Source organism: Mesoplodon mirus (genome assembly GCF_964341445.2).
Source record: "Mesoplodon mirus genome assembly, chromosome: 2".
NCBI classification, from domain to species: Eukaryota; Metazoa; Chordata; class Mammalia; order Artiodactyla; family Ziphiidae; genus Mesoplodon; species Mesoplodon mirus.
Genome location: NC_138977.1, coordinates 150465398 through 150479965, shown reverse-complemented (window position 1 = coordinate 150479965; position 14568 = coordinate 150465398). Strand labels below are relative to the sequence as shown.

At 36.9% G+C, this 14568-nt stretch overlaps 1 protein-coding gene across 24 annotated transcripts in view; it reads left to right on the top strand.

Annotated features, from left to right (window-relative positions):
* ANK2 (ankyrin 2) overlaps window positions 1-14568 on the top strand; it is a 710377-nt gene that overhangs the window by 660580 nt on the left and 35229 nt on the right. For all 24 annotated transcript variants that reach the window (XM_082640892.1, XM_082640897.1, XM_082640904.1 and 21 more), the window contains 7 exons: window positions 2244-2398; window positions 4930-5141; window positions 5445-5649; window positions 7783-7879; window positions 10603-10831; window positions 11900-12025; window positions 14194-14316. In XM_082640892.1, coding sequence (XP_082497018.1) covers window positions 2244-2398; window positions 4930-5141; window positions 5445-5649; window positions 7783-7879; window positions 10603-10831; window positions 11900-12025; window positions 14194-14316 — 1147 coding nt within the window. The remainder of the gene's footprint in view (window positions 1-2243; window positions 2399-4929; window positions 5142-5444; window positions 5650-7782; window positions 7880-10602; window positions 10832-11899; window positions 12026-14193; window positions 14317-14568) is intronic.

Sequence of the window (14568 nt, the reverse complement as noted above, 5' to 3'; positions counted from 1 at the left end):
AACAGAATCATTATCTTCACTTTGGAGAGCAGTATTCTTTATAGAACATCCAAAAATTTAGTCTATGTGATTTGTCTTTTCTGTTGTCAAAATTGCTACCTTGAGTCTTATAATTATACTGGCATTTTATTTAGGCATAGTGTTCATTAAGAGGACCAAATCAAGAATAACTTTCACCATGCTCATTTTAGCAATTTTGAGCAGAAATAAATATTTCTTCTTTCTTCTGTTTGTTTGTATGGCTGCTATTATATTAAGTGGTATCTCAGTATGCCAAGAAGTGAGTAGCTACTGCTGAAAACTGACAAAACTATGAAGTTTTGGAGGGGGACAAGTTTCAAAATATTTTGAAACAAATCAATTGTATTTAAGTCTTGTCATATCAACTCTTTGTGCTCAAAAACTGGGAGAAAATCCTATTAATCATGAACTCTTGCTTTGCCAGTGTCATATTGGGGAAAGGATTTCTTGCTTTAGAACTCAGGAACTGTTCTAAAGCCTTGTAATTTGGAGCAAACTGTTAACAGGTTGCTCCAAATTATGTTCACACGTGAAAAGTGGTGTGTCTGTATTTCCAAATTATGGAAACCACTCCCATGTCCTCCTGTCAGACAGACCAGAGATTTAGAAGGAGCCTGTGAAGTTCTGGTTTGCATCAGAAGATGTCATTGTGGTTGGAGTAATTCCCCAGTGGTTCCTTTCATTCTGTATGTACCAGGTCCTTTCCCCTCCCTCATGTGCAGGTAGTTGTAGGCTTTTTAATACTCATCACATCTGTTGAGGAATATCCATGAAAACTTCTGACCTCGCTATGGAGTCAGAGTTTTTACTATATCCCCAACAGCTCTGTTTTTCCAGTGGAGCATATTTTTTTCTTTTTTGGCTCATGCCCTGGCGGTGAACCTAAGTAGGGACAGATCCGACCCCCACACTCCCTCCTTCCACGCGCCTCCATTGTACACTTTGGGTCTCTGTTCTTGCTCTTTGTGACCAATGGAGGGGGCAGAACCAAATGCAGTGTGAAACCAAACTTCACCCTGTTCATCAGCTGGTGACGCTGGGGTTCTGTGGAAAACAACACCTGAAGCTTACTTATGTTCTTTCTTTCACTGCTGCTTTGGATGTACTCAGTAAACTTCACCTGCCAACGGCTCCTCCCCCACTTAATGAGGGAGAAAGTTTGGTCAGCCGCATCCTTCAGCTGGGGCCTCCTGGAACCAAATTCCTTGGGTAGGAGTGACTTAAAACAAATTGATGGCTGCTGGCCCCCATTCTTCTCCTTCTTCTGCAATATGATTTCTCTTTTTGTCATTGTGCCCATGACATGTCCCTCTCTATGATTTAAATTCTGTATAACCTATCTTTAGTGGACCATTTCTGACCCTTGTGGTATGTGACTTTTATTTTCGAGTGATGTTTTTCTATCTTTTCCCTTAAAGTGCTGTGACCTTCATTTTCGTTTAAAGCATGAGATCTGCCTAGTTGTACTATGTGCTAGTTATGATGTGATTATGATAAATTTGGAGTCTGTATCAAAGCAACCTGGACTGAAAAATCAAAAGCCTCTCTAAATTTTGAGAGTGACCTAAAAACAGTAGGGCAGTGCATGTTCCGGATCCTGAACATAATAGGCATTGGACACAAATTGGGCTGCCTGCTGAGGTGCTCAATTAGGGCCACACTGTGTACACATGCCTATTGTTTTCTTGAATGGAGAAAATATAAGGAAAAAAATCCCACGAGTGCATGTCTTTCTAGTTACCAAGTAGTTGACTTTTCTGACATCTCCTCATTTACAACACATTTACAACATTTACAACACATCAAATTACAGCGTATACAGCGTATAAGCCATTTTTCCTCTTAAACCATTTTGTCATTTTGTACCTTGTAGAAAACGTTTTAAGAGATTGGCACACCTCATAGATATGCATGTACATTTCTTTTGGTTAAATGTGTTATCCTTACATTTATCAAAGGAAAAGTTCCAGAATGCCACATGCACTCACAGAGAAACATCATTGGTTTAAGGTAGCAGCATGGCCCTGAGGATTGGTGCCCCTGAGGTGAAGTGCTAGCTACCATGGGACCATTTGCTAGCCTCAGGGCTTCAGAGGATGGCCCACTATGTCCCTGTCCCCAGAAAGAGAAGAATTCCAGGTCACTTTGCAACAGAGTCAAGGTGCTTGTCCTGCTATTGGTTAGCTCCTGTCCACACTGAATGTTCTGCCTTACTGTGTCAGGCCTGTGATCGTGGAGATCCCTCATTTTGCTGCCCTTCGAGGAAAAGAGAGGGAACTGGTTGTCCTGCGCAGTGAGAATGGGGACAGCTGGAAAGAGCATTACTGCGAATACACTGAAGATGAACTGAATGAAATCCTTAATGGCATGGATGAAGGTACTTCATATTAAACGTTTTAAAAGAACTCTGAAGTGAAAGCATGATAATGATGCATTTCTTTATGTCCTACGGGTGTGTGTGTGTGTGTGTTGCCTAATCCAGCTTGGGTCTACTCGCCATTGCACAGTAAAGCCAATCTACTGATCCCGGGTTGTGGTGAAGGAAGGTGCGGCATTTATTGCAGGTACCAAACAAGGAGTCTGGGTCTTTAGAGCATTAGCTGCCCAGACCCCTTGTTTAGCACCTGCAGTAAATGCCACAATTTCTTTCACCACAACCTGGTGTCAATAGATTGGCTCTACTGCACAAGGGTAAGCAGACCCAAGTTTGGTTTAGTAACAAATGTGTCCCTTTGTTATTTTACCACAGCAAGTATTCTGGTATGTTCCAATGGTGATGTGTTGGAGTATACAATATATTTGTCTAGTCTTACTTTTGTTACATTTGGGAAAATAAAATCGTTAATAGTAAATATCTCATTTTAATAAAGAGATACAGCCCATCTCTATCTTTAGTGCAAACTTTTCTAAAATGTGAGATAGAATAGATATTTTTGTTTCATAACAAAATGACTGATACTGGATAATAAATCCATGATTTAAAAAAATGCCTAACTTGAACATTTAGATATTTAAGACACTGATAAAAAGTGTTAAGCTTTTCTGTAGGAAAACCTACATTTAACCATAACTACTGCATTATAGGATAATATAATTTTTAACTTTCTATTAAGGAGATAGGAAAATTAAGTTCACTCACACTTTATATATAATTTGAACAGGGAGTTAGTTAGGGTTGAATTTCATATACAAATGTACACATATAGTTAAGGAACTTATTTTTCATTAGGGCTTTAATCTCTGTAAACCCCAAATCCAGCTTAGGCCATCTAGCCCCAGGTTGAAATATCTTAGTCTGAACTAGAGGGAGGTGCCTCATTCTTAGGCCTCCCGAGGTTGCACAGAGATGAGGTCTCTCAGTCCTGATAATTGCAGATATGTTGCACTTTATGTAACTACACAAATAGGGCAAGTTCTCTGCCTAAGTCCCAAGAGCCTACCAAAGTTTGCACAGAGGTAGACACACAGCTGTGTGGCTGTTTATCAAGTTTTATCAGTCTTCCAGGACCACTGGCTGTAGCTTCAGGTATGGCTCATGAATAATAAAGTGTAGATTGACAGCAGCTGCTCTAACGTTTCTTTCTGCACCCTGCTGAGGTTGAATAAGAAGAGAGGCCAGGCTTACCCTATCCAGGAGGTGGATGGAAGAGGAAATTATGCCTTCTAGATGTGTAGGTCAGCATCTTCCATGCAAGATGTAAAGATCAGGATTCTTACTGATAAGGCTTGTTCTGTGCAGTATTTAGCTGCTTCTACTCCTTGAAACCATTTATTTTGCTTGCATTTAGTTTAGGATATTTCCATCTGAAGTATTTACCTATCATTAACACTGCCATCTTGTCCTTGGATGGGAACCCACTCTTATAACTTTTTACATATGTAAAAGGCTCATTTTAAAACAGAGAATCAGATTTGTATATTTTTATGTTCATTATTTGTGGTAACCTGTTCTTTTATAAGTATAAGCTAGTATTTGCCAATGCATCGATCTTCAATCATGAATGATCAGATCCTGGGACTTCTGACTTTTGCTCTCTAGTTATATTCAATAGTTAAGAAAAACATGATTGCTGTTCATGCCTCTATAAGAATTGTAAATGATTTCTAAAAATGAATACAGTTCCATAATCCCTTAAAATTCAGTGATCCACTTAGTTCAAATTTTCAGCATTTTAAACCAGTCAGATTTATTGTATTGCCCTACATATCTACACTAATACAATTTATAAAGAGCCCATTATCCCATTCTCCTGATGTTAGATGGTCTGTTTGGTAAGTTAATGGTTTCAGGGGAATATTGAAACCCTGAATTTATAGTCACTGATTTTTTTTTTAATATTCACAATGATTATCTCAGAGACAACCATGCCACTGGAATGAACACACAAACACGAATCTTACCCTTCCAAGACAGATTTTATTCCTGCACTGCTCCCCTGAGAACTGAAAGGGCCATATTACTTCTTAAAACCACAATAACTGGTTTTTGAGCTAACTTTGAAATTTGCAAAGAAAAGGAGCCCATAACAAATTTCCTCTCCATCATGTTGAGCCGAGAATAGAACAGGTTCATTTTCATTCCAGGTTTGCCCTCAAACCCCCTCATTTACAAAGGCAGCCCTGCAATACCGCATCTGGAACTAGATGCTTTTCTTTCACAGTGCCCTGGAAAGACCTACTTTCCACAAAGAGAGAAAATGTGCCAGCTAAATGCTGACAGGTCTTGAAAGATTGCAGTCATTTTTCTGGTGTTGTTAGGATAGGCTTACTTTTTAAATTTTCCTATTATTTAAAAAAGGAAGTGTTTTGTTACAACACCTGTTCACTATTAACTATGCCAGTGAGTGCGCTAGAATGCTTTCAGAAGGAAATTCTTGCTATATGAAGAAGGGTCATTTCTTGTCTCAGTGCTGGATAGCCCGGAAGACCTAGAAAAGAAACGGATCTGCCGCATCATCACCCGTGACTTCCCACAGTACTTTGCAGTGGTGTCTCGCATCAAACAGGACAGCAACCTGATTGGCCCAGAGGGAGGCGTGCTGAGCAGCACAGTGGTACCCCAGGTGCAGGCCGTCTTCCCAGAGGGGGCACTAACCAAGCGGATCCGTGTAGGCCTACAGGTATGCCCACATCAAGATGCAAGTTAACCGAACGTGGATTTTATTCCAGTGATTAAGAATCAACTTTTCAAATGGGAATTAAATGGTTAAAGCATCAAATTATTCCTGGGTGTGCAAAAGCTGCCCTAGGAGATCATATGTCTCATAAAGTTTTAGATGAGCATTTGGTAACAGTAGTAAACTTTCAGTTGCCATATTTGAAGCCAGAAAACTGATTTATGAAATAAAGAGCAATGAATTAAGAAACTTGACATGGAATATAATGATATATTGTTTATTTTATTTTATTTTTTCTTTTAAAAGGCTCAACCTATGCACAGTGAGTTGGTTAAGAAGATCCTAGGCAACAAAGCTACCTTCAGCCCTATAGTCACTTTGGAACCTAGAAGAAGAAAATTTCACAAGCCAATTACCATGACCATTCCTGTCCCCAAAGCTTCAAGTGATGTCATGTTGAATGGTTTTGGGGGAGATGCACCAACCTTAAGATTACTATGCAGCATCACAGGTGAGTCACATGTGACTACTGTAGTAGAAAGTTCTGAAAGAAGAAACTTAGATTGTCGTAAATATTAAATTACTTTGGTCATAAGATGCCTGCAAGGTTATATGCATTAATTCAGGAAAGGCACTCTAACTAGGGGAAAGGAAATGAACTAATATTTACTAAATAAAGCCTGTATGGGAAACTTTTAGACACTTCATATACATTGTTGTTTTTATCTCCACAGTAGCCCTAAAGTGAGGAAACTTTAATCCTATTTTACTGAAAAGGAAACCAAGATTGAGAGAAATTCTATAACTTGCCTGAGATTATACCATAAATATCTAGCAGAGTTGAGATTCAAACCCAAGCCCATATTCCTCAAAACCCAAGCTTTAAGCCTTCTTTGAAGACATCATCCTATACCTGTTGAAAAATAAATAATATCTTGAATAATTATACCCAATAATTCAAACTTTTCTGTCCAGGAATTGGTTATGTCTTTATCATTGGTCTGCTGAACTAACTTTGGAAAAACAAAAGGAAGATTTTTAATGATTAACTGAATTTTGGTCTTTTCAATTGGAAGTTGTAATAGCTTTCAGTCAGCTACCAAACTCCAAAAAGACATTCCCAGAATATTGGCTGTCTCTGCCAATAATACCACCACAAATGGTGAGAGGTAAAAAATCCACACAAGTAACCTGTGTTAGAACTACACAATTTGGCAGATAATTTCCCTAATTAACAATAACTACATGGTATTGGCTTTCAGTAAATACTCCTACTGTTGTCAGTAGGAATAATGACCATCTCTGCTTGCTTAAGTATTGTTAAAATTTTTTTTCATTTCTTCTTCATATTAGCAGAAATGTTTACCCTTTTTTATTCTCTCTTTCATTCTTCCTTCTTATTAATGTTTTTTCTGTACTCTTGATAGCGAATCATTGAGACTTTACTGCATAAGTTTAATAATATGACATAATTTTAAAGTACATGGACTAAAATGAGGGTAGTGGGAAATCATATGCTTCACCTATGACCTCTTCCCAATTACTCATTTCTGGTTATTACAAAGCATTCCTGGGTATCTTTCCCATACTTTTTGGTCCATGTGTATATGATTAACCTTCCTACAATGTGCAGCATAATAGCATGGATGCAAAACAAGTCAGATTGAAAAATGTCCATGGCACATCCTGCCCTTATAGATGATAAAATGAAGATACCACATGGGCCTAGGCACCATCTGATCTAGTTATTCCAGCCCTCTGTCTTTGGATGGATTTGTAGCAAACAACTTCTTTAATTTATCTATTCATTTTTACAAATATGTTAACATAGGTGTTTGGATTTTTGTGTTTTGCTCAGTTATATTTTATGGTTCTGCTTACAGTGTATATTTTAGAGGCCTCCAAGAATAAGTTTCCATGACCTTTGTTTGATAACTCATTCCCTTCTTTAAGAAACCTTTGTCAAAATTTGTTTTCATCTCAAGCATATATTTCTCCTGCAGTGCTTGAAGACAATTTTTCCCTATCTATGCCAACTTAATTTCTCAGTGGAAATAGAAATCAGCATCACCCTCCATAGTGATTTGTCTGCACACAGAGGTCATCCTTTGGCATTCAATCATTTGCTCATTCACTTTGCAGTATTTATTGAGCTCTTAATATTTTCCAAGCACTTTTTTGCCAGCCTTCAATTACAAATTGAGAGGAAATTTTCTTTCTTGAAAATAATTGCATAAAATATGAAGTTAAAGAACAAAAGAATATTTGGATTTTTGTTTTAACAAAGCATCCAGCTCCTTGGTTGGTCAAAGGATCTTTTAAAATCATCACTTATATATAATTCAAAATTATCTTCAGAGCCTCGCAATTACAATAAAAGCTTTAGAATGTCAGGCAGAGAATAGAGTGCCTAGTAATTTGAAGCAGTTATTCAAATGACCTCCCTTAAATTTAGTTCCGTGAAGTGTGGTGTTTGTTGTTTGTTTTCAACGCGTCATTTTTTAGCATACAATTTTTAGTCATTTTGCTTCCAATGTGTCATCTTGAAGGGTGAGTGAACATAGCTAGAACCACAAAGACTTTATTTTACAATGCAGGGTCTGGAGTTTTGCCTAATTTTTTTTCAACAATCATATTATTTCAGGTGGAACCACCCCTGCTCAGTGGGAAGATATTACAGGAACTACGCCATTAACATTTGTCAATGAATGTGTTTCCTTTACAACCAATGTGTCTGCCAGGTATGGTTATGCTGCACAGAAAAACCTACTGTGACATTGTGTGCCCCTGATGTCTTTTATTTTGTTCCTTACATTCTTTAAAAGTCATTTTTTTGGGTATGGTTTTAAATATGGTCTGCATTTACCTTCATATTATAAACTAGACCTGCCAATAAATGTAATAGTGATAATGCAATAACAAAGAACAGCCAGTCAGATTAAAATCTAAAGAAAATAAATGATTGTTGGCTATTACTGTATGACCCAGACTCTCGTTTTAGCAGCCACTGCTGATTTTTCCAGGCCCAAAGGTCTTAGGAATGATAGATTTCCTGCTGTCAACAAAATAGCCTGAACTACTTTTTCCAGCAGAATGATAACCAAAACACAAAGCATATCATGGTTTGCTTAAACAGTTTAGAGGTTTCAGTGATGCTTATGCATCATAGCACATTTACATATTGCCCACTTATGTATCACACATCTTTAAAAAGCTTAAGCTATTTAGTTTTATTCCATGTATATACACTAACTCAGTTTATTAATATGAGTTCTCATTTGCATGATCGTTAATGGATTGCCAAGCATTTTCCCATTTATTTAATTTGATTACTACAACAACTTTGTGACTTAAGAAGGGCAAGAAGCATTATGTCCATTTTACAGATGAGAAAACTGAAGTTGAGAGTGGTTAAATCTTAAATTCTTATTCGGGGGGGGAGAAAGATAGATGCATGAATAACAGTGCATAGCAATAGCTGGGTGTGGTGACACATGTTTATAGTTCGAGCCACCCGGAGGGCTCAACTTTGAGTCTCCGGTTCTATGTGTCAGTGTGCCCTGCCACTCAGGCATCCACGCTCTAATGCCAGAAAATGACAAGTTCTGAATGGAAAGGTACAAAAGCGGTACTAAAGGAATTCAGAGGAGGGTGTTTGCATCAGGGTGGTCACAGAGGATGTCTGAGAAGAGGTGATTCATGAGATAGGTAGGAACCTAACAGGCAGATATATAAAAGTGGAAAAGACAGTAACATGAGCCAAGATGCAGAAGAGCATTGGGAGCTGGCAACAATGGAGTCTGTAATTCAGCAATAATGCTGGAATGTTGGTTAACAACATTATTTACAGAAGGCCTTGTAGGATAGACTAAGAAATCATGAGTTATTATGTTATTGTATTAATAATTTAAGTTTTTCAGACAATTGAAGAAGCAGTGAATAAAGTATAGTTCAATCAGTATAAAGAGGAAGGTAATATTGAGTGCCTGCCGAGAGCCAGGAAGTATGCTGAACCTTCAACACACTATAGTAAATGAAATAGGCCCGACCCAAAAGGACAGGTGTTGCATGTAAATGAGGTACCTAGAACAGGCACATTTATAGAGACGGAAAGTTTAATAGAGGTTACCAGGGGCTGAGGTGAAGGGGAAAATCTGAAGTGATTGTTTAATGGGTACAGTGTTTCTGTTTGGGATGATGAAAAAGCTCTGGAAATGGAGAGTGGTCATATTGCACACTATTGTAAACGTACTTAATGCCAATGAATTGCACCCTTAAGAATGGTTAAAATGGTAAATTTTATATTACATATATTTTATCACAATTGAAAGGAAGAAGAAGAAAGATGGGTTAGGAACTGAAGGAAAGAAAGGCTAAGAAGATAAGGAAATCTCAGAATACCTAAAGATTATGGGCAATGAGTTGGGGGAAGGAGAGTGATCACAGATGGAGAAAGGTTTCAAAGTAAGAGGATGTGGAATAAATCTTTGAAGTGTATGAATAGCAAATTGAGAGAATGGCCGTCTGATTGTCTCTGCTTTCTCAGTGAAGTTACCTTTCTGAGGGTCTGAGGTGAGGGGGAAGGTTCAGGGGTATCATAAAGGTTTAGCACCATTACTGTACTGAATAAAATGGTATCTGAGGAAGAAGTTGCCAAAATATGTCACAGATTTAGCTGAGGCTAGAAATCATAAATTAGTCACAAAGCTAATAATTTCTTCTATTAATTGTATTAAGCAATACTTAGGAGTTCTGAAGCAAAAGCAGATTTTTTTTTTAAGTGGCTAGGTTGATCCAACTTTGGTGACTGTGAGTCCTTTGGAAAAGAATGACGGAATGAGGAAAAAAGCTAGGTAGATTTTGTTGAAAGGAGTTTCCAGAAATGAAATGAAGAACAGGAGGGGCAATCATGGAAAACAGAAACTCATCCAGTGAGATACTTGTCATAATGTCCAATACTGGGCTTATACCACTCAAGGATTCTAAACACTGAAGCTATATTCAGGAGATTGAATACTCAGAAGAGTTTCCAAGGGAAAAAATTACAAACACAGTATTTAATAGTTGACCTTAAACACCTGGTACCTCTTTTCTCTTCCCCTCACCTGCTTCCTCCTTCCCATCTATCCTCCTACCTTTCCTCCCTTCCCTATCTTTCTTTCCCTTCCTTTTTACTTCCTCTTATTATCTCCCTTTCTTGCTCCCTTCTTTTTCCAAGAGGCATTTAATGATTACTTTGATCATATTGAAGAAACTGACTTGGTTTTCATGCAGTTGGCCTTCCTTATTCATAGTTGTGGAGCCCACTGACACAGAGGGCTGACTGTATTCCACCATTTTAAATAAGGGACTTGAGCAGCTGTGGATCTTGGTATCTGCGGAGTTCTAGGAACCAGTCCTTCATATATACCGAGGGCTAACTGTACGTTAAATTTCAGATAAGTGACCATATTTTATTTTATAGGTTCTGGCTGATAGATTGTCGACAAATCCAGGAGTCCGTTACCTTTGCATCACAAGTGTATAGAGAAATTATTTGTGTACCATATATGGCCAAATTTGTAGTGTTTGCCAAATCACATGACCCCATTGAAGCCAGGTTGAGGTGTTTCTGCATGACTGATGATAAAGTGGATAAGACGCTTGAACAACAAGAAAACTTTGCTGAGGTGGCCAGAAGCAGGGATGTGGAGGTACTGTATTTGAAAAACCAATTTTTGTTAATATGTTGTTTATACCTTTATTAATAAATTATATTTAAAATAGTATACCATAAATAGAGCCATCAAAAAAAAAAGACCAGTCGACATCTTTTTTTTTTTTTTTTTTTTTTTATGGTACGCGGGCCTCTCACTGCTGTGGCCTCTGAGACCCGTTGCGGAGCACAGGCTCCGGATGCGCAGGCTCACGGCCATGGCTCATGGGCCCAGCTGCTCCGCGGCATGTGGGATCTTCCCAGACCGGGGCACGAACTCGTGTCCCCTGCATCGGCAGGCGGACTCTCAACCACTGCGCCACCAGGGAAGACCACCAGTTGACATCTTGATCAGTTAGAAGGTCAAGGTCTAAAATCAGTCATTTTTAGCCAGTTTGGACCTATTCAATTGGGATAGTCTCAGTGTATGTGAGGAGGTAAAAGGACTCTTAAAAGATTATTGTGGGAAAAATTATATGTCATTGATAAATCCAAAGTATGTAAATGAATATGGAAATTTATATGTTTTTATCTTTCCTTGTTATTATTTTTTGAGGTGAATATTTATTTGATTTCTTTTTTTTTTTCTTATTATTCTTTAATAGTGAAGAAAACAGTCCAGGAAGTATATACTTTGTAAAAATGTGAAAGTATGATATCCAGGGCTTTTCTACATTACTTTTTCTTATTTCAGAATTTTCCATCATTGTGGGCCTTTGGGTACTGAACTCAAGTAACCTGACTCATTGTGATGTCAAAAAGAAATTTAAATTTAGGATTTAAAGATATATTGGTTTGGGAAGGTAACATGTTAGAGGATTAGAAATGAGACCATTAACATTAAATGCCACTATGCATTTGAAGATTCCCATTACTAGCAAGAAGAGGGAGTGCTGGTACATGCTTTGTCACAGATAAGACCAAATGTCAGTCAGGAGTTTAAAGATTACTGTATGCACATTTTAAGAATTTTAATGTTCCAGATAATACCACCACTTCTTCATGTAAATAACAAGTAATAATTGCAGCTATTATGTTCTGTGTTGTTTTTCTCTATTTCCACCAGGTATTAGAAGGAAAACCCATCTATGTTGATTGTTTTGGCAACCTCGTGCCATTAACCAAGAGTGGCCAACATCATATATTCAGTTTTTTTGCCTTCAAAGAAAACAGACTTCCTCTCTTTGTCAAGGTAATATATACATGGAACTTTGTAATGCATTTAATTAAAGATCAAGTAAAGCTTTGACTTCCTTTAGTAGAAGAAAATATTTGCTTTTCAGTCATTTCCAGTGATTTTTTTAAACGATTTCTGTAAAATTTTCAAGTCCTATAAAACCAACCATTTTTAAAAATTTCAAATTCAACCTTAATTTTTAGTCATAGACTATGTTTAAGGCTAAGAATGAGGGACAAATAGCCAATTCATTAATTAGAAAAACTGGCCATTCTTTTCCAAATTTTAAGGGAAGTCTCTCTCTCTCTCTCTCTTTTTTTTTTTACTATTATTTCTTTTAAATATTTGTGCTTAAATTTTTAAAACATGTGATTTCACAATTGTAGAGACCAAAAGAGTTCTTAGTGACAAATTTTTGTAATAAAAAACTCTCAAAAGACCCAGGATCTCACTTAATCTATTAAGAGATTATCCCAGATAGAGCTGTAGACTGGATATACTTTCATAAATTCATTCAACAAACATTTATGGAGACACTTCAGTGTACCATAAATTTGTTGTCCCTCTTTAGGAATATTAATCCACGTTAGGAATTTGACAGTAACATATACAAGTTTTATCCTAGATTCCCAGTTCTAAAGAGGGACAAAAATGGATATGAGTGAGAGATTCGTGAAATTGAAGTAATAATTCTACTTAAGTTTTAATAAGTCTGTTAAGTTTTCTCAAGATCTCTACTACAGGCTTTCATTGTGCCATTTCTGGTTCAGTTGTTTTGCCTGATTAAAGAAAGGCTCTTACAGATCACACATTAAGCACTAACTGCTGAGGGGCAATGGATCTATTTAACAAAAACAGCTGTATAATTGTGCTAATATTTGATATTATTGATGTGCAAAAGTCATTTTATAACCAACACAATACAAAAATAGGAAATTGAGTTAAATAAACATTTTTCCAAGCAAGATATACAAAGGGCCAATAAGCACATGAAAATATGCTCAAAAGCTTAAGTAAATTCAAACTAAAACCACAGTGAGATCCCACTCCATACCCATTAGGTTGGCTATTATCAAAAACAAACAGACAAATAAACAGAAAATAACAAATGTTGGTAAGGATGTGGAGAAATTGGGATCCTGATGCACTGATTGCTGGTGGGAATGTAAAATGGTGCAGCCACTGTGGAAAGCAGTATGGCAGTTCCTCAAAAAGTTAAACATAGAATTAGCATATGATCCAGCAATTCCTGAAGAATTGAAAGCAGGGACTCAGTTACTTGCAATGTTCATAGCAGCATCTTCCCAGTAGTCAAAAGGTGGAAACATCCCAAACACCCATCCACAGATGAATGGATAAACAAAATGTGGTATATGCATACAATGGAATATTATTCAGCCTTAAAATGAGTGAAATTAGCTCAAAAGACACAAAAGACAAATATTGTATGTTCCCACTTATATGAGGTACCTAGAGTAGTCAAATGCAGAGTCAGAAAATAGAATGGTGGTTACCAGGGGATTGGGGAAGGAAGGAATGGGAAGTTAATGGAAACGGTTTCAGTTTGTGAAGGTGAAAACATTCTGAAGATTCATGGTGGTAATAGTTATACAACAGTGTGAATGTACTTAATGCTACTAAACTGTGAATGTAAAAATGGTTGAAATGTTTTATGTATAATTTAACACAAATTTTTAAAAAGAACGAAATTCTGATATATGTTGCAACGTGAATGTATAACTCTACCTATACAAGGCACATAGAAGGGGCAAATTTATAGCAACAGAAGGTTGAATAGAGGTTACTAGGTGCTGGGGGAGGAGTAGAACGGGGAATTACTGCTTAATGGGTACAGAGTTGCTGTTTGGGATGATGGAAAATTCTGCATAGTAGTGATGATTGCACAACTTTGTGATTGTGCTTCATGACACTGAATTGTATGCTTGAAAATGGTAAGTGTATAAACGAAAATGGTAAATTTTATGTTATGTATATTTTACCACATTTTTTTAAGCTAAATGATTTTTTTAACCATTCTAAATAATAGGAAAGGGAAAAAGGAACACCTCCAAATCCTTATTTAGCATTATCTAATGATTTTTCCTGATTCTTTTGAGTATCATCTCATTAAAATAAATAGTGTGCATCATATGGATGAAGCATGTATGTCTTTCTTGTTCAAGGTACGTGATACAACTCAGGAACCTTGTGGACGACTATCATTTATGAAAGAGCCAAAATCTACAAGAGGCCTGGTGCATCAAGCTATTTGCAACTTAAACATCACTCTGCCAATTTATGCGAAGGTATTGTAATCTGCTGTAGTGCAATGCAGGGAGTATAGGATTTGATTTTCAAATTCTTTAAAATAAATAAAAGCAAAGACACTGAATGCAACCATATATAACAGTCATTTTTGATACCCTGTCCAATTTATTATTTTCCATTTAAGTAAGGGAAAAAGTAGCTCTACCTTATTTCACATTAAATTCACTTTGATGGAAAATTTTCTGTAAATACATATTGGATATGGAAGAGAGAAAATTCAAATTTAAGAT